Below are 27,388 nucleotides of genomic sequence, written 5' to 3'. Positions count from 1 at the left end.
GTCTGCTGTGGACTTAGCTAAGAGTTACAAAGGGATCTCACTAAACTGGATGAGTGGGCAACAAAATGGCGGACAATGGCAGATGAAATTCAATGTTGATAAATGTAAAGTAATGCACATTGGAAAACATAATCCCAACTATACATACAAAAAATGGGGTCCAAATTAGCTGTTACCACTCAAGAAAGAGATCTTGGAGTCACTGAGGGGTGGTTCTATAAAACATCCACTCAACGTGCAGCAGCAGTCGAAAAAGCGAACAGAATGCTGGGAATCATTAACAAAGGGATAGACAATAAGACAGAAAAATATCATATTGCCACTATATAAATCCATGGTACGCCCACATCTTGAATACTGCGTGCAGATGTGGTCGCCCCTTCTCAGCAAAGATACACTGGAATTGGAAAAGGTTCCGACAAGGGCAACAAAAGATGATTACGGTTGGGAACAGCCTCCGCCTGAGGAGAGATTAAAAAGACTGGGCCTGTGCAGGCTGGAAGAGAGACGACTCCGGAGGACGTGACCGAGGTCTGTAAGCTCGTGAGGGGAACGTGCCACGGGACGGGCTCTTGACACCCCCCCCCAGGCGCAGCCGGCCTGGGGAGCCCCTCGCCAGGGTTGCTGTGCGGGCTCAGAGCAAGGAGCCCGGTGGCACCTTGAAGACTAACAGCTTTCGTGGGTAACCCCGCCCCCTTCTCCAGAGAGCGGCCCCCGGCGGCGCTGTGGGCACAGACCGACCCGGCTCCCCCGAGACCTGGGGTCAGACTGGACCTCGGTACGTTCCCGGGGGCGGGGCCCGCCCCGGCGCTGGGTGCCCCCAAAGCTCCGCACGGCGGGGCCTGGGTCTGGCCCAGCCCGGCCGTTCCCGCCTCCGGAGCTCCCCAGTAAGGCCCGGCGCGGGGCGAGCGGCCCCCAGGCCCCGCCTCGTCGCTGGTACCTGGAGCGGCGCCCCGCGCAGAAAGGCCCCGGCGTCCGCCACGACGTGCTCCACCGCCGCCATCCTGTCCCTCGCGGGGTGCGCCGCGCTGCCCCACGGCATGCCGGGAGCGGTAGCTTTTGCGGGGCCGCGGTGCATGCTGGGATCGGCGCTGTTTCGTTGCCGTGGTGCACGCCGGAAGCGATGGTTCCCTCGTGACACGTTTCCGGGCTGCGAGTCAGGTGGGGAGCCGCTGTCACATGATCGCGATCGCAGGAGCCGGAAGTGGAGGCGAAGCCGTCGCCGGTAAATACGGAGGGGGCAGGGGCGCGGGCTCGGGCCTCCTTGAATCTCAGCTGGGTTCTCCTTTCCCTCTGTTTCTCTGTGGTAGGTGAGCTCTCTACCTCACCCCAAAGCAAATCACTCATCTGTCACCTTACCTGCCACTTGCTTTTCCTAATTAGTATGCATGGGTGGGTATTTTGCCAAATTAGGATCTGCCATGCTCATTAGCCCTCTTTTCCCACATATTGTGCTTGATCTGTTGCTGAGCTTCATTCCTGGCTCAAATTCTATCTGTCTTTGGCCAGGGTAGCATTAGTTCATAGAGTGTCAGGGTTGGGAGGGACCTCAGGGGGTATCTAGTCCAACCCCCTGCTCAAAGCAGGACCAATCCCCAGACAGCTTTTTGCCCCAGATCCCTAAATGACCCCCTCAAGGATTGAACTCACAACCCTGGATTTAACAGGCTAATGCTCAAACCACTGAGCTATCCCTCCCCACAGAAGGAGTCTCCTGTTACTCTGACCTCTGTTCCTCCATGAGAGAGCCTCAGTCCTAAAACAGGAGTACTTGTGGCACCTTAGAGACTAACAAATTTATTTCAGCATAAGCTTTCATGGGCTACAGCTCACTTCTTCGGATCGAAAGCTTATGCTGAAATAAATGTGTTAGTCTCTACGGTGCCACAAGTACTCCTGTTCTTTTTGCAGATACAGACTAACACGGCTGAACTAACAGGGTTGTGAGTTCAATCCTTGAGGAGGCCACTTAGGGATCTGGGGCAAAAAAAATTGGTCCTGGTAGTGAAGGCAGGGGGCTGAACTCGATGACCTTTCAAGGTCCCTTCCAGTTCTAGGAGATTGGTATATCTCCAATTATTACCTATTACCTACTCTGAAACCAGTCCTAAAAGAGTAGATGGTGCTGGTTCAACATGTGCATGAGTAGCTGGTAACTGGCAGCTTTGCAGTTCCTCTGTACCGAGATGGGAGCTGTGCTGGCTGCCTGCCAACTTCTGTCCTTTTTTGAGGCTAAGGGCTCCTCTTTTCAGAACTCACATGGCAGCAGACTGGGGGGAGGCAGCAGAAAAATAACTTGTTAACGTCTTTCTCGCTTATGAGCCCAATTTAAGAATATACGAATAGCCACACTGGGTCAGACCAATTGTCAGTCTAGCCCAGTATCCTGTCTCTGATAGTATCAGTGTTTCAGGTCATGTACGTTATAGAGTAGTTGGATTGACCCACCACTGTATTCCCCTCCTGGCTTCTGGCAGTCAGAGCTTTAGGCTTGCCCCAAGCATGGGGCTGCATTCCTCATCATCTTGGGAAATAGCCATTGATGGACCTTTTGCCCCTGAACTTATCTAGTGCTTTTTTGAACCCTGTTATACTTTCATTGCCAGAGGGTGTTGTGATGGCCAAGTTCCACAGGTTAATTGTGTGTTGTGTGGGAAAAATACTTTCTCTGGTTTATATTAAACCTGCTGCCTATTATTTTCATTGGGTGACCCCTGGTTTTTCTATTGTGGGAGAGGGTAAATAACACTCCCCCACCATACCATTCTTGATTTTATAGGCCTGTATCATATCCCCCTGATCCATCTCATTTCTAAGCTGAATAGCACTCCTCTCTCTAATCCAGGGGTAGGCAACCTATGGCACACATGCCGAAGGTGGTACACAAACTGATTTTCAGTGGCACTCACACTGCCTGGGTCCTGGCCACTAGTCCGGGGGGCTCTGCATTTTAATTTAATTTTAAATGAAGCTTCTTAAACATTTTAAAAACCTTATTTACTTTACATACAAAAGTAGTTAAATTATCTATTATAGACTTATAGAAATAGACCTTTTAAGAACGTTTAAATGTGTTACTGGCATGTGAAACCTTAAATCAGAGTGAATAAATGAAGACTCAGCACCACTTCTGAAAGGTTGCCGACCCCTGCTCTAATCTTTCCTTGTATGGAAACCATTCCATAGCCTTGAACTTCTCTATTGCCCTTCTCTGAACCTTGTCCAGTTCCACTATATCCTTTTTGAGCTGGGGTGACCAGAACTGGGCACAGTATTTAAGTATTCTGAATCCGCAGATAGCTCCATGGCTGCTTCTCAGAGCTTCCACAGGAGTGGAATGAGTCCTGATTCATCTTCTCTATTTGTAGCCTTGCTGTTCCGAAACCCTGGGGACATCAATGAAATTGACACAAGGGGGTCAATTTAATTCTGCTGTTCCTTGGGGAAAGTGCTAAGCAGCAAAGGCAGGCATTGGAGCTGTCTGCTGGGGGTGGAGGGGAGATGCAGCTGGAAGCTGGGGGAGCGGTGGGGCAGCAGATATTCTTTGCCCCTTCTCCATTGCAGTAGCCAGGCAGCGTTTGAGTTGTGGTGGGGAGAGGGAAGAAAGGGAGTGAGGCCATCCCTCCTGGAAGCCGGTCAAGGTTTCAGGTGTGTGACACTTCACTTACTTCGAAGCCAGAAGCTGCTCGGATTCCAGCCCTGCAGTATGTTGTATACAGGGCTGGCTCCAGGCACCAGCCCAGTAAGCAGGTGCTTGGGGTGGCCACGGGGAAGGGGCGGCTCTTTGGCGGTGGGTTCCTCACTCCCTCTCGGAGTGAAGGACCTGCCTCCGAAGACTGAGTCTGACTTCAATTTGCAAATCTCTCTAGCCCCTCTGGCTGTGAAAAGCAATGCCTGCTGTCTGCAGGCTTGGCAAGTCAGCTTGCATCAGTAGCCTTGAGAGTTGTGAACTGTCCCATTCATCTCAACAGTTCATTAGCTTTTAAATCTACCGATGGCACGTTGATGTTGAGCTGTTTCACCGTTAATCATTGCAGCAGAAACATGCTCATTCCAATGTCACTCACTATCTCGGGTGCCAAAAGCCCCCAGCTTGGCTCTGACATCTCTGGGCACTTAGGTGTTCTCAGTAGAAAGCTTTGGTGCATGCTGAAAATGTAGCGGTGGCGTAAAAACTATTGAACTTGGTTACCTCAATAGCTACATTAATCCAGGTAATGCAATGGAAGAGAGGGTCAGGCAGTGCTTACGACTAAGGTGACCAGGTGTCCGGTCAAAAAGGGATCCTGGTGGCTCCGTCACCACTCCAGACCGGGCCATTAAAAGTGCAGTCGGTGGTTCTAAGGCAGGCTAGTCCCTACCTGTCCTGGGGCACCACACTGTGCCCCAGAAGCGGCCAGCAGGTCTGGGGTGGGGTGGGGTATGGGGCTCTGTGCACTGCGGGGCAGTGCCTGTGTGTGAGAGCGGCTCGTGGAGCCTCCTGGCCCCCCTGCCTAGGACCCGGACCTGCTGGCTGCTTTTGGGGCACATGCAGTGCCAGGGCAGGCAGGGAGCCTGCCTTAGCCCCACTGCTGACCAAGGTAAGCCTGTGCCCCAACCAAGTGCCAGCTGGAAACCAGTCTGACTCTCCTGTCTGTTATATTTTTAAGCTAGATAGTAGAGTTGTAAGAATGTGTTTGATGTTTACGCCTTATGAATAAGGCTACAGTTTAGTCACGGGTACTTTTAGTAAAAGTCATGGACAGGTCACAGGCAGTAAACAAAAATTCATGGCCCATGATTATTCTATAAATACCCCAGACTAAATCTTGGGGCAGCTGCTGCTGTGGGGGGCACGCCGGAGGGGGTCATTGTTGGGGGGGGCAGGGCCAGCAGCACCAGCTGCAGGGGGCTGCCAGAGCAGTCGCTGCTTTGGCTGCCCCAGGGACCACTGCTCGGGTGGTCCCCAGGGCCAGCTGCTCGGGGCCACCCAAACAGCCGCTGGCTGCAGAGCCACTCCAGCAGCAGCCCTGTCCCTGAGACTGCTGCTTGGGTGACGCTGGGTCAGCCACACTGGCTGTTGCAGAAGTCACAGAAGTCTCAGAAAGTGGCGGAATCCGTGAATTCTGCAACCCCTGTAACAGACACTGAACTGTACTTACGAATAACTTGTAGAATGCTGCATAGTCTCACTCATCTGTACACCATGTTATAAACAGGGGTGAGCTGGAGCCGGTTCGCACCGGTTCCCGTGATCCAGTTGTTAAATTTAGCAGCCATTTTAGAACCGGTTGTTCCAGGACAACCAGTTCTATAAGGGCTGCTAAATTTAACAAAAGCTCCGGCTGAAGCTCACCTCCCGCTCCTCTCCTGCTCCGCCCCCTTCTTCTCCCCCTCCCCTGCTTCCCGCGAATCAGATGTTCGCGGGAAGCCTGAACAGGAGGGAGGGAGGCAGGCAGGCAGGTAAGCAAGCGGGGCGGGCGGGGCTCGGCTCCTGCCCCGGGGTCTGTGGCCGGCTCCGGCGGCGCAGCGGGGCTCGGCTCCTGCCCCGGGGTCTGTGGCCGGCTCCGGCGGCGCAGCGGGGCTCGGCTCCTGCCCCGGGGTCCGCGGCTGGGTGGGGGGCGCGGGCCGGGCTCAGCTCCTGCCCCGGGGTCCGCGGCTGGGTGGGGGACGCGGGCCGGGCTCGGCTCCTGCCCCGGGGTCCGCGGCCGGGTCCGGGTCCGGCCGGGCAGCACAGCAGGGCTCCTGTCCCGGCGTCTGCGGCTGGTCCTGCTGGGCGGCGCGGCTCCTGCCCCAGTGTCCGGGTCCCAGCCCCAGCCCACCTGGGACCCCATCTCCAGGCAGCAAGGTAAGGGGAGCAGGGAGGGCGTGATGGATAGAGGGCAGGGGAGTTGGGGGGGTGGATTAGTGTTGGAGCGGTCAGAGGGCAGGGAACAGGGGGATCGAATGGGGGTAAGGGTCGAGGGGGAGTCAGAAAGGAGCAGGGGTTGGATGGGGTGGTGGGGGGCAGTTAGGGGTAAGGATTCCAGGGACAGTCAGGGGACAGAGAGAAGGGGTGGTTGGATGGGGTAGGGGTCCCCGGGGTGCCATCAGGAATGAGAGAAGGGGTTGGATGGGGTGGCAAGGGGCAGTCAGGGGACAGGGAAGGGGGGTGGATAGGGCATGGGGGGGGGGCTGTCAAGGAACATGGGGGGGGGTTGGATGGGACAGGAGTGTGGGGGGAGGAGGGAACCAGTTGTTAAAAATTTGGAGGGAGGAGGGAACCGGTTGTTAAAAATTTGGCAGCTCATCACTGGTTATAAAGCAATAGCAAATGTTACACTGTAAACCTCTCTAACTGTGTAACTCATCAAAGGAACCTTCTCTAATGTAAATGCTGGCTTCCTACAGAAGATGTTACGTCCTGCCCAACAAGAATGTCTTTGAAACCAAATGAGCCAGTGTGAAACATCAAAAGAACAAAGATTTTGTTAATTGCACTCCTCACCCCTTCCAGGAAGAGGAGACCTGCATATGATCTCATCCCATCAGCCTGGGCTCTGGGGAGAAAGAGAGAAAAATCCCTGACACAAGCCTGGTCTACACTAGGCGTTTAAATCGGTTTTAGGAGCGTAAAACCGATTTAACGCCACAACCGTCCACACTAGGAGGCACCTTATATCGATTTTAATGGCTCTTTAAACCGGTTTCTGTACTCCTCCCTAACGAGAGGAGTAACGCTAGTATCGGTATTACCATATCGGATTAGGGTTAGTGTGGCCGCTGATCGACGGTATTGGCCTCCGGGCAGTATCCCACAGTGCACCAGTGACCGCTCTGGACAGCATTCTGAACTCGGATGCACTGGCCAGGTAGACAGGAAAAGCCCCGCGAAGTTTTGAAATTCATTTCCTGCTTCCCCAGCGTGGAGATCTCATCAGCACAGGTGACCACGCACAGCTCATCAGCACAGTTAACAATGCAGTCTCCTGAGAATCGTAAAAGAGCCCCAGCATGGACTGCACGGGAGGTACTGGATCTGATCGCTATCTGGGGAGAGGATTCAGTGCTAACAGAACTGCGTTCCAAAAGACGAAATGAAAAAGTATTTGAAAGAATTTCTAAGGCTATGACGGATAAAGGCCACAGCAGGGACTCAGTGCAGTGCAGAGTGAAAGTTAAGGAGCTCAGACAAGCCTACCAGAAAACCAAAGAAGCAAACGGAAGGTCCGGGGCAGGTCGAAAAACATGCCGCTTCTATGCTGAGCTGCATGCAATTTTAGGGGGCTGCGCCACAAGTACCCCACCCCTGATCGTGGATTCCGAGGTGGGGGTTGTAATCTCTGCCATGGCTGAGGATTATGCAGACGGGGAAGATGAAGATGAAGAAGAGGAGGAAGACCTAGCAGAGAGCACACAGCACTCCGTGAGCCCCAGCAGCCAGGAGCTTTTTATCACCCTGACGGAATTACCGTCCTCCCAACCCTCACAAGCCACTATCCCAGACAATGACGCCATGGAAGGGAGCTCTGGTGAGTGTACCTTTGCAAATAGCAAACATTGTTTTTTAAGCAAGCCTTTTTTAATGATTGATTTGCCCTGAGGACTTGGGATGCATTCGCAGACAGTATAGTTACTTAGAAAAGTTTGTTAACATGTCCGGGGATTGAGAGGAAATCCTCCAGGGATATCTCGATGAAGCGCTCTTGTAGGTACTCCAGAAGCCTTTGCAGAAGGTTTCTGGGCAAGGCAGCCTTGTTCCACCCACCATGGTAGGACACTTTACCACGCCATGCATGTAGCAAGTAATCAGGTATCATTGCGTGGCAAAGCATAGCAGCGTATGGTCCCGGTGACTGTTGGCATTCAAGAAGCATCCGCTCTTTATCTTGTTCTGTTATCCTCAGCAAAGTGATATCGTTCAGGATAACCTGGTTAAAAATCAGGAATTTAAGTAAGGGGGGTGGCCATTTTTCTACTGGGTTCATGGACTGCAGCAGCTTAAAAAAAAAAACTTTCCTGCACGTAGCGAAGCGGGGGGAGGGGAGGAGTGAAATGCCGATGATCTTTTCTGTGTTTGGTCACCGGCGATCTTCCCCAAGCTACCAGACACGCAGTGGGTGGGGGGGTGGGAAGGTTGTTGATTAGCAGGGAGCTAGCATGGTATTAGCCATGCGTTGCGGGGGAGGGGTAAATCACTACAGAACCCGAAAGACAGTGGCTTACCATGGCCGCATGCAAGCTGAATTCTGATGCCTGGACCTGTGTCTGTGAGATCTGTAACTCCAGAGCTGCAAGCACTGACTATTAAGATGAAAAATGCGACCTTGTAGGGAAATCACATGTGCTAGGTGAATAGTGCTGTTCACTGTGAAAGAGTATAACCATTGTTCTGTAACATGTATCTTTCTAAATATTTATCTCCCTCATGCAGCTGCAAATTTTTCAACCATCCCTCCTCCATCCCAAAGGCTAGCACAGATAAGGCGGAGGAAAAAGAAGACGCGAGATGAGATGTTCTCGGATATTATGGAAGTTACACGCAATGAAAGAGCTCATCTGAATGAGTGGAAGGACGTGGTATCAAATTACAGGAAAGAGGCCAGTGAACGTGAGGACAGGAGGGATGAACGTGAGGACAGGAGGGACAACCGAGATGAGGTAGCGGCAGGAAGATCGGCAGGAAAATCAGCGGTGGCGGCAGGAAGATCAGCGGTGGCGGGATGCAACTCTGGGGCTGCTGCGTGATCAAACTGACATGCTCCGGCGTCTTGTGGAGCTTCAGGAACGGCAGCAGGATCACAGAGTGCCACTGCAGCCCCTGTATAACCACCCTCAACCCTCACCATGTTCCACATCCTCCTCACCCAGACGTGTAGAGCAGCGTGGGGAGGCTCCGTGCACCCGCCCACTCCACCCCCGTGGACAGCCCAACCAGAAGGATGTCATTACTGTGAATTTTTTTTAACCCTTCTCCATCCCTCCTATCCTTCTCCCAAACCACACCCTTACTTCTCTCCCTCTTTTTATAATGAATCAATAAAGAATTCATGCTTTTTAAATGAGAGTGACTTTATTTGCATAAGTAAGCTGTACTCGAAGGGGGAGGGGGAGTTGCTTACAGGGACTGAGTCAATCAAGGGGGTTGGGTGTTCATCAACAAACACAGCAGTCACACTGTACCCTGGCCATTGATGAAGCTCGTTTTCAAAGCTTCTCTGATGTGCACCGCTTCCTGGTGTGCTCTTCTAATCTCCCTGGTGTCTGGCTGCGCGTAATCAGCGGCCAGGTGATTTGCCTCAGCCTCCCACCCCGCCATAAAGGTCTCCCCCTTACTCTCACAGAGATTGTGGAGAATACAGCAAGCAGTAATAACATAGGGGACATTGGTTTGGCTGAGGTCTGAGCGAGTCAGTAATGTCCGCCAGCGTGCCTTTAAACGGCCAAATGCGCATTCCACCACCATTCTGCACTTGCTCAGCCTGTAATTGAACAGATCCTGACCACTGTCCAGGCTGCCTGTGTATGGCTTCATGAGCCATGGCATCAAGGGGTAGGCTGGGTCCCCCAGGATAACGACAGGCATTTCAACATCCCCAACTGTTATTTTCTGGTCTGGGAAGTAATTCCCTTGCTGCAGCCGTTTAAACAGAGTAGTGCTTCTGAAGACGCGAGCGTCATGAACCCTCCCTGGCCATCCCACGTGGATGTTTGTGAAACGTCCCTTGTGATCTACCAGTGCTTGCAGCACCACTGAAAAGTACCCCTTCCGGTTTACGTACTGGGTGCCCTGGTGCTGCGGTGCCAAGATAGGGATATGGGTTCCATCTATCGCCCCCCCACAGTTAGGGAATCCCAGTGCAGCAAAGCCATCCACTATGGCCTGCACGTTTCCCAGAGTCACAACCTGTCGTAGCAGCAGCTTAGTGATTGCTTTGGCTACTTGCATCACAGCAGCCCCCACAGTAGATTTTCCAACTCCAAATTGATTCCCGACTGACCGGTAGCTGTCTGGCGTTGCAAGCTTCCACAGGGCTATCGCCACTCGCTTCTCTACTGTGAGGGCTGCTCTCATCTTGGTATTATGGCGTTTCAGGGCAGGGGCAAGCAAGTCACAAAGTTCCATGAAAGTGCCCTTATGCATGCGAAAGTTTCGCAGCCACTGGGAATCGTCCCACACCTGCAACACAATGCGGTCCCACCAGTCAGTGCTTGTTTCCCGGGCCCAAAATCGGCGTTCAATGGATAGAATCTGCCCCATTACCATCAGGATCTCCAAAGTGCAAGGGCCCGCGGTTTGAGAGAATTCTGTGTCTACGTCCTCATCACTGTCATCGCCGCGCTGCCGTATCCGCCTCCTCCTCACCTCGGATTGAAGGTCCTGGTTCACCATAGACTGCACGAGAGTGCGCGAGGTGTTTAAAACATTCACGATTGCGGTATGGAGCTGAGCAGGGTCCATGCTTGCTGTGCTATGGCGTCTGCACAGTTCACCAAGCAAAAAAGGCGCGAAACGGTTGTCTGCTGCTCAGGGAGGGAGGGGTGAGGCTGTACCCAGAACCACCCGCGACAATGATTTTTGCCCCATCAGGCACTGGGATCTCAACCCGGAAATGCCAAGGGGCGGGGGAGGCTGCGGGAACTATGGGATAGCTACGGGATAGCTACCCACAGTGCAACGCTCCAGAAATCGACACTAGCCTCGGACCATGGACGCACACCACCGATTTAATGTGTTTAGTGTGGCCGCGCGCACTCGATTTTATTAAATCTGTTTTACAAAACTGGTTTATGCAAATTCGGAATAGTCCTGTAGTGTAGACGTACCCACAGATAAACTTGGTTCTTTTTGCTGCTTGCACTCTAAAGGGGTAAGAATCACTAAGCATAAGTGGGGCTGGGGTGGGAAGAAGCAGGGTGTGGGTGGGGCCTGGGTGGGGCCAGAGAGAAGCTGCCCCCCCACCCCCCAGCAGATTAGAAACTCGGTGCCTATGCTATGAGGGCAGCAGCATCAGCGAATAGAAGTTCCCTGAGCAGCACCTTTTTTACTTTGGTCTTTGACTTAAGTGGGGACAGGTTGAAGAGTTTCCCATCTGAACTTGTGTGGAGATAAACTCCATCTTTCATGTCCTTGTTACAGTTCAAGAGTACTGAGAAGAAGATTCCAAAGAGTGTAGGGGCAAGAACACGTCCTTGCATCATTCCGCTTTTCATCTCAAAGTTGTCCGAAGTGGCCCCGTCAAACTGGACAGTTGATCTCATGTTGTTGTGGAATGAACGTGTAAGACTTAACAGAGTTGGTGGGCATCCTATCTTTTCTAGTATTGCAAATAGACCTGCTCTGCTGACAAACCAGCTAGAAGTCGTCCAAAAGTTCAGCTATTTAGGTTCTACAGTGACCATCGACCTTTTATTGGATGAAGAACTAAATTCTTCATTGGAATTCGCATTGGAAAGGCTGCCACCACCTTTATCAGACTAACTAAAAGAGCCTGGAACAAAGCTTACCATCAAGACCAAAATGCTAGTGTACCAAGTTTGCTTCCTCAGCGCTCATGTATGGTGGGGAAACATGGACAACTTATGCTCACCAGGAGAAAAAGTTAAACAGTTTCCACCTACGCTGTTTACTCAACACCAAATGGCAGGATAAAGTCACCAACGCAGAGGTTCTTCAAAGGGCAAATTTACCATGTGTGACAGCCCTGCTCAAGCAAAGGCAACTGTGCTGGCTGGGCCATCTGAGTAGGTTGTAAGACAGACACATACCCAAGGACATGTTATATCGGGAGCTATCAGAGGGAACAACAGGATGTCCCAATCTTTGCTATAAAGACACATGCAAGCGAGAGATGAAGGAATTTTGAATTGATCCTGACCAATGGGAAATCTTGGCAAGTGATCGTAACAAGTGGCACTGTGGTCTCCATCAGGGTATCAAAGTCCAGACAGAAGCTAGCCCCACAAAGCTTGAAGAGTAAAGAGCCCGTAGGAAGCAAGCAGCTCCCAGGATACAGACATTTGCAATAACTGCCAAAGATCATGCAAATCTCAGACTGGACTATTCAGTCATATGAGACATTGCAAACCATCTACATCATAGTCTGCAATTCCCACCATCTCTCGCAGACAAAAGGATGCCAACAACTCAAACTGGGCTCCATAATGTAAAAAAGCATTGTTTATTGATATTATTGATTTTAACCAACTGAACACAGAATAGTAGAAGATAAAAATTGAAAAGACCTATAAGGTCACATGAGTTCTTTCCCTCCTGTTCACTCCCATCCCTGCAGAAGCCATTGCAGGATTGTTCATTACTTTGTAGTCTCCAGAGCGTTGTCCAGTTCGGTATAAGTGACACAAATGGTGAGGCTTCCACTATTGTCCTTGAGTAGTCTAATAGATCTCACTTTTCTGATGTTCAAGCTAAAATGAACAAAGAAGCTCAAGCTCCTGAAACCTCTATAGTCTGCTGAATGCAGTTGCATCAACCTTGGCTAAAGCTGCTGCTTCTAGTAGGAGCAATGTGTCTCAGGAGGGTGAGAAAGCTGTTGTGTTTAACAGATCCTGGGTGCTTTAGGATGTCCCAGCCTGAAAATTAAGAATGTATTTTAAAAAATTAGAGTAACAATCTTACAGATGATTTCCCTTGGTAATAATGTTTCCCTTGGATCATGAGTAGCCAATACAGCACACTAATACCAAACTGATCAGCTGTTTTGCCATGGTCTTATGGGTTGAGACCTGAGTCGTCTTGCTTGCTCCATTAGCTTGTGCCCATTTTATACAGTAAGAGACCCTAAGGAAACTGCGTAATTCTGTCATGCTGCCTCAAAGAACAGGACACAGTATGGATCTGTAGATTTCTCTATCCTTCCTAACCCTTCAGTGCTGCATTCAAACAAATTAACCTTGTGACAATCAGGTTATAATTAGTTCCATTCTAACTGCCCCATGACTGTGCATACACTGTAGAGGTCACTCAACTCAGTCCAGAGGTAAAAACACATCATACTCTTGCTCTTGCAGATTTTAATTATTTTTACTTCCCTTTGTTTGTTTGCCAATAGCATTTCTTTCCCTCCCAGTTTTATTGTTTTCCTTTTGACACATATTGTTTTTTTCTTGTTTCTTTTTCCTCTTCTTTCTCTTCTACGGAGCCCCTGGAGGGGAGGAAAAGGGTGGGGATGTCCTGAAAGCCAAACAGAACTCCCATTTGTAATTACTTTTCTAACTGAGTAGAAATGGATGAACAATCCTTTTTGGAGCCTGTCAGTGCAGGGCTTCAAAGAGGGGTCACTGTTTATTGTTTAGGAATCAGTGTAGGGTTATTGTTTGCAACAGGAAATGTTTTTGTAGGAGGCACGCACCGAAGAGATAATTGAGGTCCACTGGGGATTAGAGCTGGCATTACATAGAAAAGGAATCTAATAGAAAAAGAATGTTGGGATTGAAAACAAGAAAGGAAATAATGAAGGCAAGGCGGTCATTGGCTGTAATATTATAAACTAAATCATCCACATAAATTCTTTGTCTATGGGAATAAATCCTGCAGTATGTTAACTAGACTATTGAAAGGAAGACAGCTGTCTTCAGATAGGATTTGCATTAGGAACAAAAGAGGAGACAGGAGCATTGATCCTACTAAAGTGAGTTCAGTTTCCAAAATTCTAGGAAGGAGTATTATATGTGAGGGGAAGAAGAAGAGTTGTTGGCAATGAAAGATGAATTTACAATACCACCAAATATTTTAAGTTAGAAGAGAATGAAATCTCTGAAGAAATTAGGATGAAGCTAGGATATCCTCAGGTCTGGGAGAACACTACTGTATAGTATGTAGAGAGTGTTACTCCCTTCCCTCTTTCACATATTCTTAAATGCAAAAGAAGAAAGGGTAGTACATAAGAATGGCCCTACTGGGTCAGACCAAAGGTCCATCTAGCCCAGTATCCTGTCTACCGACAGTGGCCAATACCAGGTGCCCCAGAGGAAATGAACAGAACAGGTAATCATCAAGTGATCCATCCCTTGTCGCCATTCTCAGCTTCTGGCAAACAGAGGCTAGGGACACCATTCCTGCCCATCCTGGCTAATAGCCACTGATATTTATCTAGTTATTTTCTGAACCCTGTTATGGTCTTGGCCTTCACAAAATCCTCTGGCAAGGAATTCCACAAGTTGACTGAGCTGTGTGAAAAAAATACTTCCTTTTGTTTTAAACCTTTGGTGACCCCTAGTTCTTGTGTAAACAAGGATGTCCTTATCTACTTTCTCTATACCAGTCATGATTTTATAGACCTCTATCATATCCCCCCCTTAGTTGTCTCTTTTCCAAGCTGAAAAGTCCCAGTCTTATTAATCTCTCCTCATGTGGAAGCTGTTCCATACCCCTCATCTTTTTTTTTGCCCTTTTCTGAACCTTTTCCAATTCCAATAGATCTTTTTTGAGATGGGGCGACCACATCTGCATGCAGCATTCAAGATGTGGCCGTACCATAGTAGCACAACTTCAAACTGAGGGTGGCACCAACATGTCTCTATGACTTAAGTAACAGGCCCAGAATTCTGCACGTGGACAGAGTTTGGCTAATTTTATATTTTGACTAAATTAGCATTAGCAGGACTCAATCATAGTTCATCCAAGGTTATTAATGGGACTCAAAATGGTGGTGTCAAGAGAAGACAATATTTTCTGGGCTTCTGAGTTGTTACTATATTCTGGACACTTAAGGGAAAGAGGTGGCCACTCATTTCCTGCTTTTATATGTTGAAAAAGCTTTTCAATCATCATTAATTTGTTACTAGAGATTAGGAGAATGTTTTTAGCAAATGTGTAGTTCGATGTACAAGGAATCTGGAACCGCGGTGATTACATGTAGAAATGTGGAGACTCTTTTAATCAGGCCCCAGGGACTGGGCCGGGGTTCCCAGGGTCACCCGTCTCTCACGCAGACCTAGGCCAGAAGAGCAGTTTGTATGACCGAGGGCAGGTACGGGCACTAGGCTGAGCTCACCCCAATGCAACCCCACGGGTGCAGCACCGAGGAGGCGGGACTTGGGCCAGTCTGTTTGCAGCAGGGGCTGTTATTGCCCGGATGGGGAAGGGCGGGACCCTCTCGCTAATGACTGGGGTGCGGAACAGGACAGTGTAAACATCCCCTTCCATCCCTGCGCCCCGCCGGGCCTGGCTCGCCGCCAGCCGGGGACTGCGCGGCTCGTCGGGGCCGAGCAACGCAGTGCAGGCCGGGAGATCCGGGCCGTGGGGCATATTGGGAGCCGGAGGCCGCAGTGCATGCCGGTCGCTGTAGTCGCCCGTGGCCCCGCGTAGCAATAAGAGGAGGAAGTGCAGGGGGCGCTCGCTTTCCCTAAGGTGTCGAGAGGGCAGCGGCGGGATGCCGTCACTTCCGTCGTGCTGTGCACGTCACTTCCGAATCCTGGCGCGGGATGGCTGGCGCGCGCGGGCGGGTCTCCCGGAGCCGGCGGGGGCCCATGGCGGCTGGGAAGGGGGCGCTGGGGCTCCGCGCCCCCGAGGAGGCGGTGAACCGCTGGGTGCTGCAGTTCTACTTCCACCAGGCCGTGGGGGCCTATCGGGCCCGCCGGAACCGGGACTTCCGCGAGTTCCGCGACGTGATGCAGGGTGAGGGCCCGCCGGGAGGGGGCGGGGGCGGGGGCGCCCGGGGCCCGCCGGGAGGGGGTGTTTCTGACGTGGATGTCCCAAGCTCTCTGTCTTCTCTCTCTCTAGCTCTGCTGCTGCGGCCCCTGGTTAAGGAACCTGCAATCTCCCGGCTGCTCCGGATTATGCAGTTTCTTTCAAGAATTGAGGAGGGAGAGAACCTAGGTACGAGAGAAAAGCGCCACAGTTTGCCTTACTGGTGCTCAGCCCTGTTCCCAAAACGTCATTCACCTCAGTGCATTGCCTATGCTCAGTGCAGCGTGGGACCGTTCTGCTGAAATCACTTTTTATCTACTGTTTGCCCGAGGAAAACCAACTACGCTATTTAGATTGTTTTAAATTCAGGTTTGGATAAAGGTCTCTGAAACTTCTGTTATAATTCCTTGAAATAATCTGCTTGTGTTTTTTTGTTTATAAGGGTCTTTTCTGCAAAGGAAAGGGCATAGGCCTGATAATAGTAGGGATAGTGCCTCTGACCAAAACCAAAGTAGTTGAAAGTGAGTCTTTTCATAGGGTAGTTAACATTCAGGGTAAACAAACTGGGAAATAGCGAAGTAATTTTCACTCTTTTCAGTAATAGGAATTGAACAATAATAGGTAAAACTTTCAGACTGAGATATGATTTCTTTTTCCCTGTTTAGCATTGTCACTTGAAGGCAACATGTGGGGTAAACATCAAACATTCTGTTATTAATAGCCTAAAACCCAAACAAAAGTTTTTGTTTAAGAAAAACTTGGCTTCTTTGCAGGGATTCTATATTTTCTCTCTCTGTCATCTGGAACAAAGTCACTTCCACTTTCTTTACAAACAATGTATAGGTAAACCAATTTCATTCTTTATTTCTCCTGTGATAGACCAAGAACACAATGTTGGAGTGAAAACACTGTGGAGAAGGCTTTGTTTTTGCTTTCAATTGAAATTAAAACATTAAGTAAAGCAACCATGTATATCAGTCTTCGATCTAGTTATACTTGAGCAAAACTTAAACTTGGGGATCAGATTTGATCTGACAACAGTGCCCTTTCAATATGGCAAGAACTTTACGTTTGAATTTCTTGATGTTTGAGAATTTAAACTGCATTAGTGTAATCTTCTGTAATTTTTATTCAGTGTATTAATTCCTGATTTTTCTCTTTGTAGTGTAAGGTAAAGCAAACCTCCACATACTCAGCTCACAATGTTTATTGCTTTTAATTTCAAACTCACCAAATGTCATGTTTCTTTTTGAGGACCTTGCATAACTTAGACAGCCTTTCTTGTCTGTCTTGATCATAATTGTTTTGTGTGTGCTGTTCTCTGCTGTGTCAGTTACTGCAGCATTAGTGGCCTAACTGAGCAAATCTTAGCCTACTTGTTTTGTCTGCTTCCTGTGGAGGATTTCTTGGTCCCAGGTAGATTTGTGTGTCTGTTTTAAAACCAACAGGAATGAATTGTTTCTTTTAATTGTAGATTGCACCTTTGATACAGAATCAGAGCTCACCCCTCTTGAATCTGCAATCGGTGTGCTGGAGCTGATTGAGAGAGAATTTCCTGTGTCTGAGGTGGCAATGGAATCTGTTAGAAAAATGGTGAAGCAAGCTGTAAGGGTCAAGTTCTCCTTTTTCATTCAAATAGTTTAGAGTTTTATAAGCTTTAATCTAATTTAAAAAAAAAAAAGCTTCCCTTACACTGAGGGCAATTGTCCCTTCCAGGTCTTCCGGGAGCTTTCCATTGTTAGGAAGATAGAGTTACAGATCCTAATAGGTTACTATTACAGGTGAACTGAAAAGCAGAACATTTCTTTTGCTATTACCATTTTCTCTATTGACTATATTAGAAATAATGCATCCTTTCTCTCTTCTTTTTACTGGGGTACCTTTTAAATGTAGAACTAGAATGCTCATAGAGACTAAGAATCCCTCCTAAAACCTTACTATTGCAACTAGTCATCCCCTGCAAACTGGTCTGTTCAATTTGCAGGCTTGAGATAAAGTTTGCATGTATGATGTATGTAAAATATAAAATGTAACTATGATGTTTTATTGCATATTATGCTACAATAAGCAAACCTGAGGCTACAAGACACTTGCCAAGGCACATCAAAATGTCTTTGGCGCATTTTCTCTTTCTTCCTACATCCACATGCTGTCTGCCTTCACTTGTAAGCTCTTTGGGGAGGGGCCATGTCAGCTTCTTTTAGTAGTGACATGCCACGTAACTCTGTGATCCTGTAGAAGGCTACTTGTTTGTTTAAAATTAAGCCAAGGAAATCTAGTGAGAACTGATGGATTCTCAAATTTCAGAGGTGTCCATGTACATTTACAATAAGTATTTTGCTGAATTGAATGACACCATACAAATGAAATTAGGTAACGCAATCCTTAATTATAACCTTGCATTAATGGGATAGTTAGAAGGGTATAGTAGGATTTCAGGTTAGCAGCTCATTAAGGTGTTTGGTGCAAAAAGTGGTGTTTCCATGTTACTTGGATTATGTTTGGAAGGAACGTCACAGGTTTTGCTTGCATTTTGATTGTGCTGTATGTGAAGCTGATTTAGGAGATGTGGTTGAATTGATACACAAAAATTGAGATCCTCTTTTTCCTCTTTAGGCTGTTATCATTTGTATCAAAAAGAGGGAGTTTGATAAAGCCTCAAAAATTCTGAAAAAAAACATGGCAAAGGATCCCAGCACCCAGGTGAGTTTGATTATGTGAATTTTTGGGGCTTGAGATGGAGTATCTTGTTGGCTGTGCAATATGTTCCCAAACATGTATTTCCTTTTCTTAATTTGTCTGCTGCTACCATTGCGTTGTCTGGCACCGAAAGCAAATGTAGTTGGCAATGCTGACACAGAATCCAGACTTTTCTGGCATTTGCTTCCTAATTTAGATCAGTATAAATTAGCTGATAATGTTGTAGTGTCAGTGGGGAAGTCCCCTCTCCACCCAAACCCCCAGCTCCTGCATTTGTAACTTGTATCATTTGTACATATTCAGAATGTTCTTGCCTCTTGACTAGAAACTGAGGACAGAGTTGCTCAGCATTATCCGTGAGAAGAATTTGTCTCATACGATGATCCGAAATTTTTCCTACAAGACTTTTCAACAGAGTGCGTTCCAGTTCTTGGAGACCTACCTGGAGGATTCAGAGCCCTTTCTCTTGACTGTATGTATCTACCCTGGCTACCCACATTTTAGCCCTACCCCAGCTGTCACCCCCCCATCATTCATTCATTCATTCATGCCCGTCACCCCAACCGGGGTATGGGCCGCCAACAACAGATCTCCATAGTCTTCTATCCTGGGCCATTCGCTCTAGCTGGTTCCAGGTATAGCCCATTTTTTTGCTATCAACCTGAAGGTCGCGTCGCCAGGTATTTCTTGGGCGGCCTCTTTTCCGCTTGCCTTGGGGGTTCCACTGCAGTGCCTGTCTGGTGATGTTGGTTGGCTGCTTGCGTAGTGTATGTCTCGCTAATGCCTAGTAGGGTCAGGTTGTTGCTCCTCATCTCTGCTGCAACCTGCGCCGTCTTTCCTGACTCGTACATGGTCCTCACGTTCCATGTGCCGATGGTAATCCTCCTGGCTGCAAGAAGGGTGATCGGCTTAGTGGCTTCCTCGCGGCTTTCACCACCCAGCGTCATGCATCTTCGAGTTGAAGACCCTTCTTTTTCCAGGCTAAAAGTCTCTGTTAACTCTATTGTTGGCGTTTCTGTAGCAAGCTGATTTTTACAGGGTGGAGTTGCTAGCCCCACGCCCAACCCTCCTCCTTTACCCTGACTTGGGACAGGCAGATGGCCCCAAAGGACCTCTCTGGTGGAGTTACCCCCCCATGGTCTGCAGGAAAATTGCATGTGATGCATGTCACCTCTAACCCCTCTGGGCTTCAGTTCAAGGGATACACCCTTAGGTCTCAGGCCTCCAGCTGTCACCTCTCTATAGGCAGTGTCCTGTGACTCTCTCCCTTCAGATCTGGGATTTAGGCTTGCTGTTCTCTGTGACTATCCCAGCAGTCTGACCTAGCTCCCCACCCATGGTTTCATGCTTTCCCCTGAAGGACAAGGGACTAGCTAGCCTTCACAAAGCAAAGTGTGTTTATTTAAGAACAAAAGAATTACAGAGGAAATTTTGTCATAAAACCATAAAAAGTCTAAGTGCATATTAGAAGTGACTCATCTTTCAAATGAGGGTCTGGTAGGAGTCAAAGTCTTTCAGATCCTTCCAGCAGGGCTTGCCCTCTTGTTAAAGGTTCAGGTCAGTTTTCAGGTAAAGAACAACGCCCCAAGCCCCGCGTTAAGTTCACCTTTTGTACCAAAAGCCTTTCTTTGTTTCCTGGGCCTCTGGAAACTGGTCTGATCCACCATTTGTAAAATCCTTTGGGGTTATACTGCATTGGTGATGTTTACCTGTGCCAGGATGTGCAATAATCACCTCCAGTGATTGTAGATCCTTGGGGAAACTTGGTAAACCACCTCTGTGCAGTTAGAATACAATCTCTGGCTCACAGAGATGCAGATAACTTTTATAATGTTGATACAATAGTCTCAAATGATATGAATTAGAAAGAAGTTACCAATTTGTTTCTTTGTCTTATTGACATGTAATATTTTTGACTTGTACTCAGAAGTCAGATACAAATGTCTGGCTGTAAAGTTTTGGGATCAGCGCACCAAGGGAATAATTTTTTAGCATTTAAAATTCAGACCTTCTCTTAAGGTTCCATGCTATAAAATTACTTGGTGGTTGTTATAGTTCTTAATCAAGATAACTTAACTCTGCACATGTAACTACTGCAGAACACCTGACAAATGACCATCGTCATCTTATCTCCAATATACTAAATAGCACCCTGACCATAGAACAGCAAGTAATTAATTAATTAATGTTCCATGCCTGTGGAATGGGAGTAAAATAAATGCAGTTCCTTGGAGTTTTATTTGTAATGATTATGTGCTTTCTTCCTGTCAAAGATGGCGAAAAAGACTTTGAATTCAGAATATATTGATGAAACTAAGAAGCTGGCATTAGTTCCAGAGCCTGTGGAAGCAGCGGCTCCAAAGCCTGTGGAAGTAGCTAAGCAACCATCAGTGGCGGCTCCAGACAGTGTGGAACTAGCTAAGCAACCATCAGTGGCGGCTCCAGACAGTGTGGAAGTAGCTAAGCAACCACCAGCGGCGGCTCCAGACAGTGTGGAAGTAGCCAAGCAACCACCAGCAGTGGCTCCAGACAGTGTGGAAATGTCTTCAAAGGACTCTGAGAGGTGAGCCACTACAGTGATGCATTAGCAACTTAGAGAGGAAAGCTGACCACATATGGTGAATGAAGTTTGCCAGAATTTTGCTTCTGAATTGTAACACCCACTGGTTTCACTCTGTGCAGGCAACTGTAATTTTTTGCCATGTGCCAATGCAGTTGTGCTGCCCCAGGGACTACTACTTGAGGATTTTTCACTAGGCTGTCTAGCTCTGAATTAAAATGTTGATCTTCTTTTTTCTGAAGAGTACCCTGGTGAGTGTTTGGACTATAGGAAGGGAAGGTGTCCCTTGTGACAGGTGGTGAATGAGAGAGGCTCTTATGTTTACAGAAGGGTTTTGGTGTGTCCATGGTACAGAGGACATAAGTTTGGTCAATGCATTTAGTTTGCCACTCTTTGGAGGGATAAAACAGATGGATGCTGTGATCTGAGGTGCCTATGGTAGCTGACACTGAAAATGCCAAGGTCAGGGCAGGCTGCAAAAAGGGGAGCAGATTCTCCCAAAACTGGTGGTTAACACTGAAGTTAGATTCACCAACTAGTCCCAAACTGTGCTCCTGATCTCCCACAATGGTTATCAAGAAGCTAAAAAAGAAATCACACAACTCCCTTTATTGCATTCCAGTTCTCTGGCTCCCAAACAGCAAATAGGTCCAGTACAGTGAGAAGTTTTTTAAAACTATGTTCACTACAGAGAATGTTGTTCTGATCCCCAGAGGGCCAGCCATATTGCCAGATCAATACTAGTTTAGATCTTACCCAAAATACCATGCTGCCAGCCAGTCCTTTAGTATCTAAAACTAAAGGTTTTATTATAAAAGAAAAGAATGAGAAGAGAGTTGCTAAATGGTCAAAGCAATCAGATACATACCTATGACTTCAGAGTCCATATATCAAGTTCTTAGCAGCATTGGTGAATTTGCTGGCTTGTAAAGTCCCCCTGGAAAACATCCAAAGCTTGGATGCATCTATCAGTGCTTTGTTAAAAGCTTCAGTTTGTAGAGAAGATGCTCCAAAGGTGGAAAGCAGGATTGAAAATGGAGAAGATGCCGCTGCCTTTTTATATCTTTTGTCCCAAACACAAGCTCACGGCACATAGGAAAAGCACTTGGAGTCCCCTGTCCACAGGCATGTCCCACTGAGTCATAGGGTAGCCCTTGGCTTCTCTCAATGGGTTCATTTTACAGCTGATTGCCTTTGATGGCCATCAAACAGACTGAATAGTGTTGATGCCAAACTGTCTGGGCGTGTCACCCAGAAACAAAGCACAAGTTTGATACACAAATATATCACACATTTATAACTCAATACAAAGACGATGCATACATATAAACATGATTATACTTACCAAATCATAACTTTTCCACTGATACCTTACATGGCATATCTTGTAGGAATCACTGCAATTTTGTAATATTGGTATCAATAATATTATAAGTGATCACCCATATTCCATATGGCATCACGGATGCTTTCAGGATCATTGCTGTCATTACCAAGCAGAAATGATATCTGTCTTGGACAGTGGTTCTCAGACTGGGGGTTGGGACCCCTCAAGGGGTTGTGAGGTTATTACTTGGGGGTTCGTGAGCTGTCAATCTCCACCCCAAATCCTGCTTTGCCTCCAGCATTTATAACGGTGTTAAATTAAAAACACTTTTTTATATCTTTATAAGGGGGGTTGCACTCAGAGGCTCCCTATGTGAAAGGGGTCACCACTAAAAAAGGATGAGAGCCACTGGTCTTGGAGGAGGCAGCTCACCTGCACTGGTGACAGGATGGTACATGACACTGAAGTTCTTGTAGAACGGAGATGAGTCAGTAGAAATTGGGAATGCCTTGTGTTGTGATGGGGCATCTTTCAGGCATAATTGTTTGCTATGAATAGGGCCCTACCAAATTCACTGTCCATTTTGACCAAATTCACTGTCAGTTTCATGGCTAGAGGTTTTTAAAATTAGTCAGTTTCACATTTTAAGGTGTTTACACCTGAAATTTCAGGGTGTTGTAACCATGGAGGTCCTGACCCAAACGGGGACTGTGCGTGTGTGTGTGTGTGTGTGTGTGAGATGGGATTGCCACCATCACTTCTGCGCTGCCTTCAGAGCTGGGCTCTGAAGACAGCAGCCACAGAGCTTCCTGCAGCCGGAGGAGATTCCTGGAGGTGGGTCTGATATCCCCCTGTGCTTCTGGGAGCGCCTCAGCTGGGGGCTCCTAGCTGCTAGTCCGGGCCATCTGGGGAAGGACAGGACTTCCTCTTTGCCTGCACGGTGGCTCCTGGGGAGAGGTCAGACCCAACTCTGGGATCTTCCGGCTGCAGGAAGCTCCATGGCTGCGCTGCCTTCAGAGCTGAAAGGGCTGAAAGCTGGGCTCTGAAGGCAGCATCCTCGGAGCTTCCTGCAGCCGAGAGAGGTACCCAGAGGTGGGTCTGACCTCCCCCTGAAAGCGGCTGTGCTGGGGAAGAGGAAGTCCTATCTCTGACAGGACTAGCAGCTGGAAGCCTGGTGCATGGGAGCAGTCCCCAGTTGGGGTGCCCCTGGCCCTGTCTCTCTCTGTCCCCTTTAATAGCTAGATTTCACAGGGGAAGGTCTGATTTCATGGTCTGTGATGTGCTTTTGCATGAATGTGAATTTGGTAGGCGCTTAGCTATGAGGCAAAGTGAGGGGAGCAGCTGCGATTTTAGTGAAGTAGAGCCTTGTATTGTTGAAATCATTGATGTAACCTGCATAGCTTCATTTATTTTATAGGCAGCCGTCTGGAACTGTAACCACATATGGGATTTCTGCTCTGAGAGAAGCTTTCAAGACCTTGTCAAATTCCCAAGATTCTGATGCAGCCTTTACCAAACTGGATGAAACAGACTTTTCTTTCCCCAAGCAATTGTCCCCTTCTGTATCCCACAGACTCAAGAGGCAGAGAGAAGAGGAGAATCCACCCTTGGAGACCTCTGAGACTTCAGACATTCCTAAATCACCTCCAAAGAGTAAACGCTTGTTGACTATAAGCAGACTGATTATGGAGCAGGACAGCCAGAGCACTGAGCTGAGTGAGACTCCAGACTCATCCCAGGAGCCAGTGGTATCTTCTGCATTCGGGACTCTTGTTCAAAAGCCACATGTTCAGTGTGTGTCTTCCAGAAGTCCCAAGTATGAAGCACATCCATGATACTGTATTCTAACACAGACGCAATACTTTGAAAACGTATAGCTAACATCGCTACATTAAACAATATAACCTTATCAGTGCGAAACTAGAATGTTAAAAATCCCTCCCTTTTGGAAAATGTGGAAATGGATAGTTAAAGCAAATGTTCTATTGCCCTTGTAGTTCATACATGTGGTTAGCAACATGGGAAAGCTCACCTCCTACATTCCAATGACCTTAATGCTGACCCTTGACATCCTTGCAAACTGCTTCTCAGTGTATGCATCTGACTATGTAAATCTGCAGTTAGTAATACACAGGTTGGAGTTTGTAGATATGTTTTGTGGGACAGATTAAGGTAAATTTTCACATCTGTGATGAAGTTAAACCATGTATGAATTTTAAGAGTAATAGAATATTGATGCAAGTTACTTTAATTCTTCCACACTTGTTTTGTACCTTGTATATGTATTCTATCACTTAGCTGTAAGTTAGAGAGGGGAGTGGGTGGATATGTGGGAACAAAACTTTCTCTGGAGCTAGGCTTCTGGGATGCATGTTTTCTGTAGGACTTGATGAGGGTGTAGCAGGGTTCCCTTCTAATGCATCTTGGAGGCTGTGCAGACGAGGACCTCTGCTTTTGCACACTTAAGGCGGTACTGTGGAACTGCAGGAATGAAACAGCAGGGAATTCCCTTTCCTGAGCAGTACTTGAGTTCCCCAGGAGAGATGAGGCAAACATGATAGTTCCATAAGGTTTTCAGACTTAGGAGCACGTCAGGTTACTAATTGCAGAGCAGACCCTACTGAGCTGCATGCACTTTCATGCTTGAAAAGATACTGGTTTAGAGTTTAGCATTTCAGGTTTTATATGCTTAAAATGTTAAGTGCTAACACACTAAAATGCTTGGAAGTTGACCACTACAAGTGTAAAACGTTCTATGCAGTTGAGTAGGCTCCAGCTGTTCCCAGTGCCCTGCGGAGCACCCAGGATTGGCATGTTTCCAGAGCTCCCTGACTTTGGCTCTTGCCACCCATTGTTGTTGACTAAGATCCTAGCTAGGTTGCAATGCTTTAAATGGCAGTAGTGCTGATGGTGATGGCTACTGGTGACAAAGGATGTCAACTTTTGCTTCAGGAGTTCAACTTCAAACCTTCCCCTTCCCAAATGCTCAAATACATCTGTGTGAAAATGCTTGCATGCTGCCACGGCAATGGAATGCGCAGGAGTATTACTAACAGGGAACATTTGTTTTCATGTAGTTGCTGTAATATTAAAACTAATTGAATCTACTTGCAACATATCCTTTTAAAGTATTTTAAATGCACCTGATTTCAGCCTACTTCTCCTTATCCTGTAAGGAGTTGAGTGCATGCATGTGAGCAAGAGAAATAAGGAACATAATTGGTTTGGAACCAGTTGGCTTTGCCTGTAATAAAAATTTCATAGCAGCCTTGTGGAGCATGTGACTCTTGCTAAGTGCTCCTGCCCCATTCCATTGTCTGTTTCATGCCACATGCACGGCACCTTCTTGGTAGCTCAGGTGTTTGTATCAGTTTTCAGCAACTGCTTAGTTTTTACATAGTTCACTCTCAGTTGCTTCTTGTGTGTTTGATACAGGGATCTGTCAAGGTCCAAAGAGGGAACTACCTGTAGTTATTAAAATGGCACTGTGTGGCTCTGAATGCCAGACATACACCTATGGCACCCTTTACCTACAAACCAGTCAAATGGCAGTGGACTAAGATGCATGTGTTGTGGAGGTGAAGCAAACATACATAATCCAGCTGTCAGGCAAGCTCCCACATTTCCCAGTGCTGCATGCTGATCTTAGTCTTGACTCATTGCAACCAAGGTGGTCCTGGACCGTGGCCTCTAGGTAATTAGTCAGTGGTCTGTGGTCCTTTTGGATGCTTGATTTAGCTGTCTGCAGTGACTGTCTCTTCAGCCCTCATTAACCAGGCTGGCTTGTTGCAGTTAAAATGTGTGTGTGGTGTGTTTTCAGGCCACTGAAAGCAAGATGGAACACCTCGAATGGGCAAGAAGAAAAGGACACTTGGAGTGAGGAAGATGAGCTCTTCCTGGACAAGAGTAAGTATGCTATTTTTGCCATGCACACTCTAATTGCTGGTCCCAGCCATGCTGTTAGCCCTTGGGCACTCTGTTGCCTTGAATACTTGACAGAAACCAAAAGTCTAGAAATCCCATAACCCTGGAAAGCTTGGGACTACGGTTGCTGTTATAAGACTGCAGAAATGGAGATGATGTCCTTTCTTAGGCGGGCCCAAACAATGGGAAGTTGCTAAATCTATTGTGTACCTGATCATGGAACATCTAGCAAGTACCCTCTTGTTACAGCTTCAGACCTGAGATGAAACTACCTGTTAGTCATTGTCAGCTATTCTAGTTTGAGACCCAGCCCAAAAGCAGTTCCTTCCCATTAACAGCTGTAGGGTGGCAGATGAGTGTTTGCATGCTTGTTTCAAAAGGTGTAATAAATCACAGCTAAGACTTTTCTCCTGGGTGCTGTTTAACATCTGGGACCTTCCCTGCTGTGGCCTGAACATGCTTCCATTTATGAACAGAGATTTCTATTGAGGAAGCTTTTTGGTTCGGGCCGTCTTTTTTTTTTTTTTTTTCCTTAGACACATTCGCTAACCTGAGACAAGTCTAATTCCTTTTGATGCAGTCTTAGTTATTATATTTCTTAAGTTACACTTCTTATGAGGTAACCAGGGCTTGGATCAGAATGGCCAAGTGTCCCTTCAGTACGTGGAATTCTAGAAGCTAGGGGAAGTAAAGGCATTTGTTTCTGTTTTCCATACCCTAGTCAAGGGCGTTCCTCTGGTGGCCATGCCGCTCCCTCCCTGTAATCGAACAGGCTAAAGCCAGTCTCTCTGGGAAATACATGCACAGCAGAAGGCGAATGCTGAAATATGACTCTCCTTGGGTTTATTTTTCAGAGTCCCCTGGAAGAAATAGCCACAGCTCTTCAAGCCTCGGTTCCAAGAAGCAGGTAATATAGAGCCCTCCAGCTCCGTTCAGCAGCCCAAAGCAAGGCTTTGCAGGGGTAGTGAAGCAATGAAGCAGTTGGAAAGGGGAAATCCCTTTTGCTGTTCAGAGATTTCTTAGCCTCTGGTATCAGCTCAGCTAGACGAGTCCAAGCGATGCACACTGAATGGAAAACTCTCCAAGATGCTGCACTGATAAATGATATTTACTAAGGGACTGGAGTACCTTGATCACTGCTCGTATTATCTAAGCGTTGAACTTACAAGGGGGTGAGTTGGGTTGCACGGATCTTTAAATTGTAAGGGCCTGGCTTCAGTTTGTCTACTAAAAGCCAGGAAAGTGGTAGAGGCCTAAAATAATATCC

The 27,388-nt window shown here is 47.7% G+C and overlaps 2 protein-coding genes across 3 annotated transcripts in view; one reads left to right on the top strand and one right to left on the bottom strand.

Annotated features, from left to right (window-relative positions):
* Positions 1-1,114, bottom strand: part of LOC120384187 (cytochrome b5 type B) — a 37,718-nt gene extending 36,604 nt beyond the window's left edge. The window contains exon 1 of one of the 2 annotated variants that reach the window (XM_039502548.1): positions 941-1,114. Coding sequence is in view for 1 of the 2 variants with exons in the window: in XM_039502546.1 (XP_039358480.1) it covers positions 941-1,078 (138 nt within the window). In the remaining variant the exon portion in view is untranslated. The remainder of the gene's footprint in view (positions 1-940) is intronic. The other variant, XM_039502546.1, reaches the window with a different exon arrangement.
* Positions 1,115-1,164: 50 nt separating this feature from the next.
* Positions 1,165-27,388, top strand: part of TERF2 (telomeric repeat binding factor 2) — a 29,316-nt gene continuing 3,092 nt past the window's right edge. The window contains exons 1-10 of the mRNA XM_039502543.1: positions 1,165-1,225; positions 15,332-15,598; positions 15,704-15,799; positions 17,085-17,215; positions 18,227-18,313; positions 18,636-18,782; positions 20,584-20,873; positions 23,615-24,013; positions 26,018-26,103; positions 26,976-27,028. Coding sequence (XP_039358477.1) covers positions 1,180-1,225; positions 15,332-15,598; positions 15,704-15,799; positions 17,085-17,215; positions 18,227-18,313; positions 18,636-18,782; positions 20,584-20,873; positions 23,615-24,013; positions 26,018-26,103; positions 26,976-27,028 — 1,602 coding nt within the window. The 5' untranslated portion in view covers positions 1,165-1,179. The remainder of the gene's footprint in view (positions 1,226-15,331; positions 15,599-15,703; positions 15,800-17,084; positions 17,216-18,226; positions 18,314-18,635; positions 18,783-20,583; positions 20,874-23,614; positions 24,014-26,017; positions 26,104-26,975; positions 27,029-27,388) is intronic.

The sequence above is a fragment of the Mauremys reevesii genome, linkage group 16 (assembly GCF_016161935.1).
Source record: "Mauremys reevesii isolate NIE-2019 linkage group 16, ASM1616193v1, whole genome shotgun sequence".
In the NCBI taxonomy this organism is placed as follows: Eukaryota; Metazoa; Chordata; order Testudines; family Geoemydidae; genus Mauremys; species Mauremys reevesii.
The sequence above is the reverse complement of the archived record's forward strand: the minus strand, read 5'-3'. Positions and strand labels throughout refer to the sequence as shown.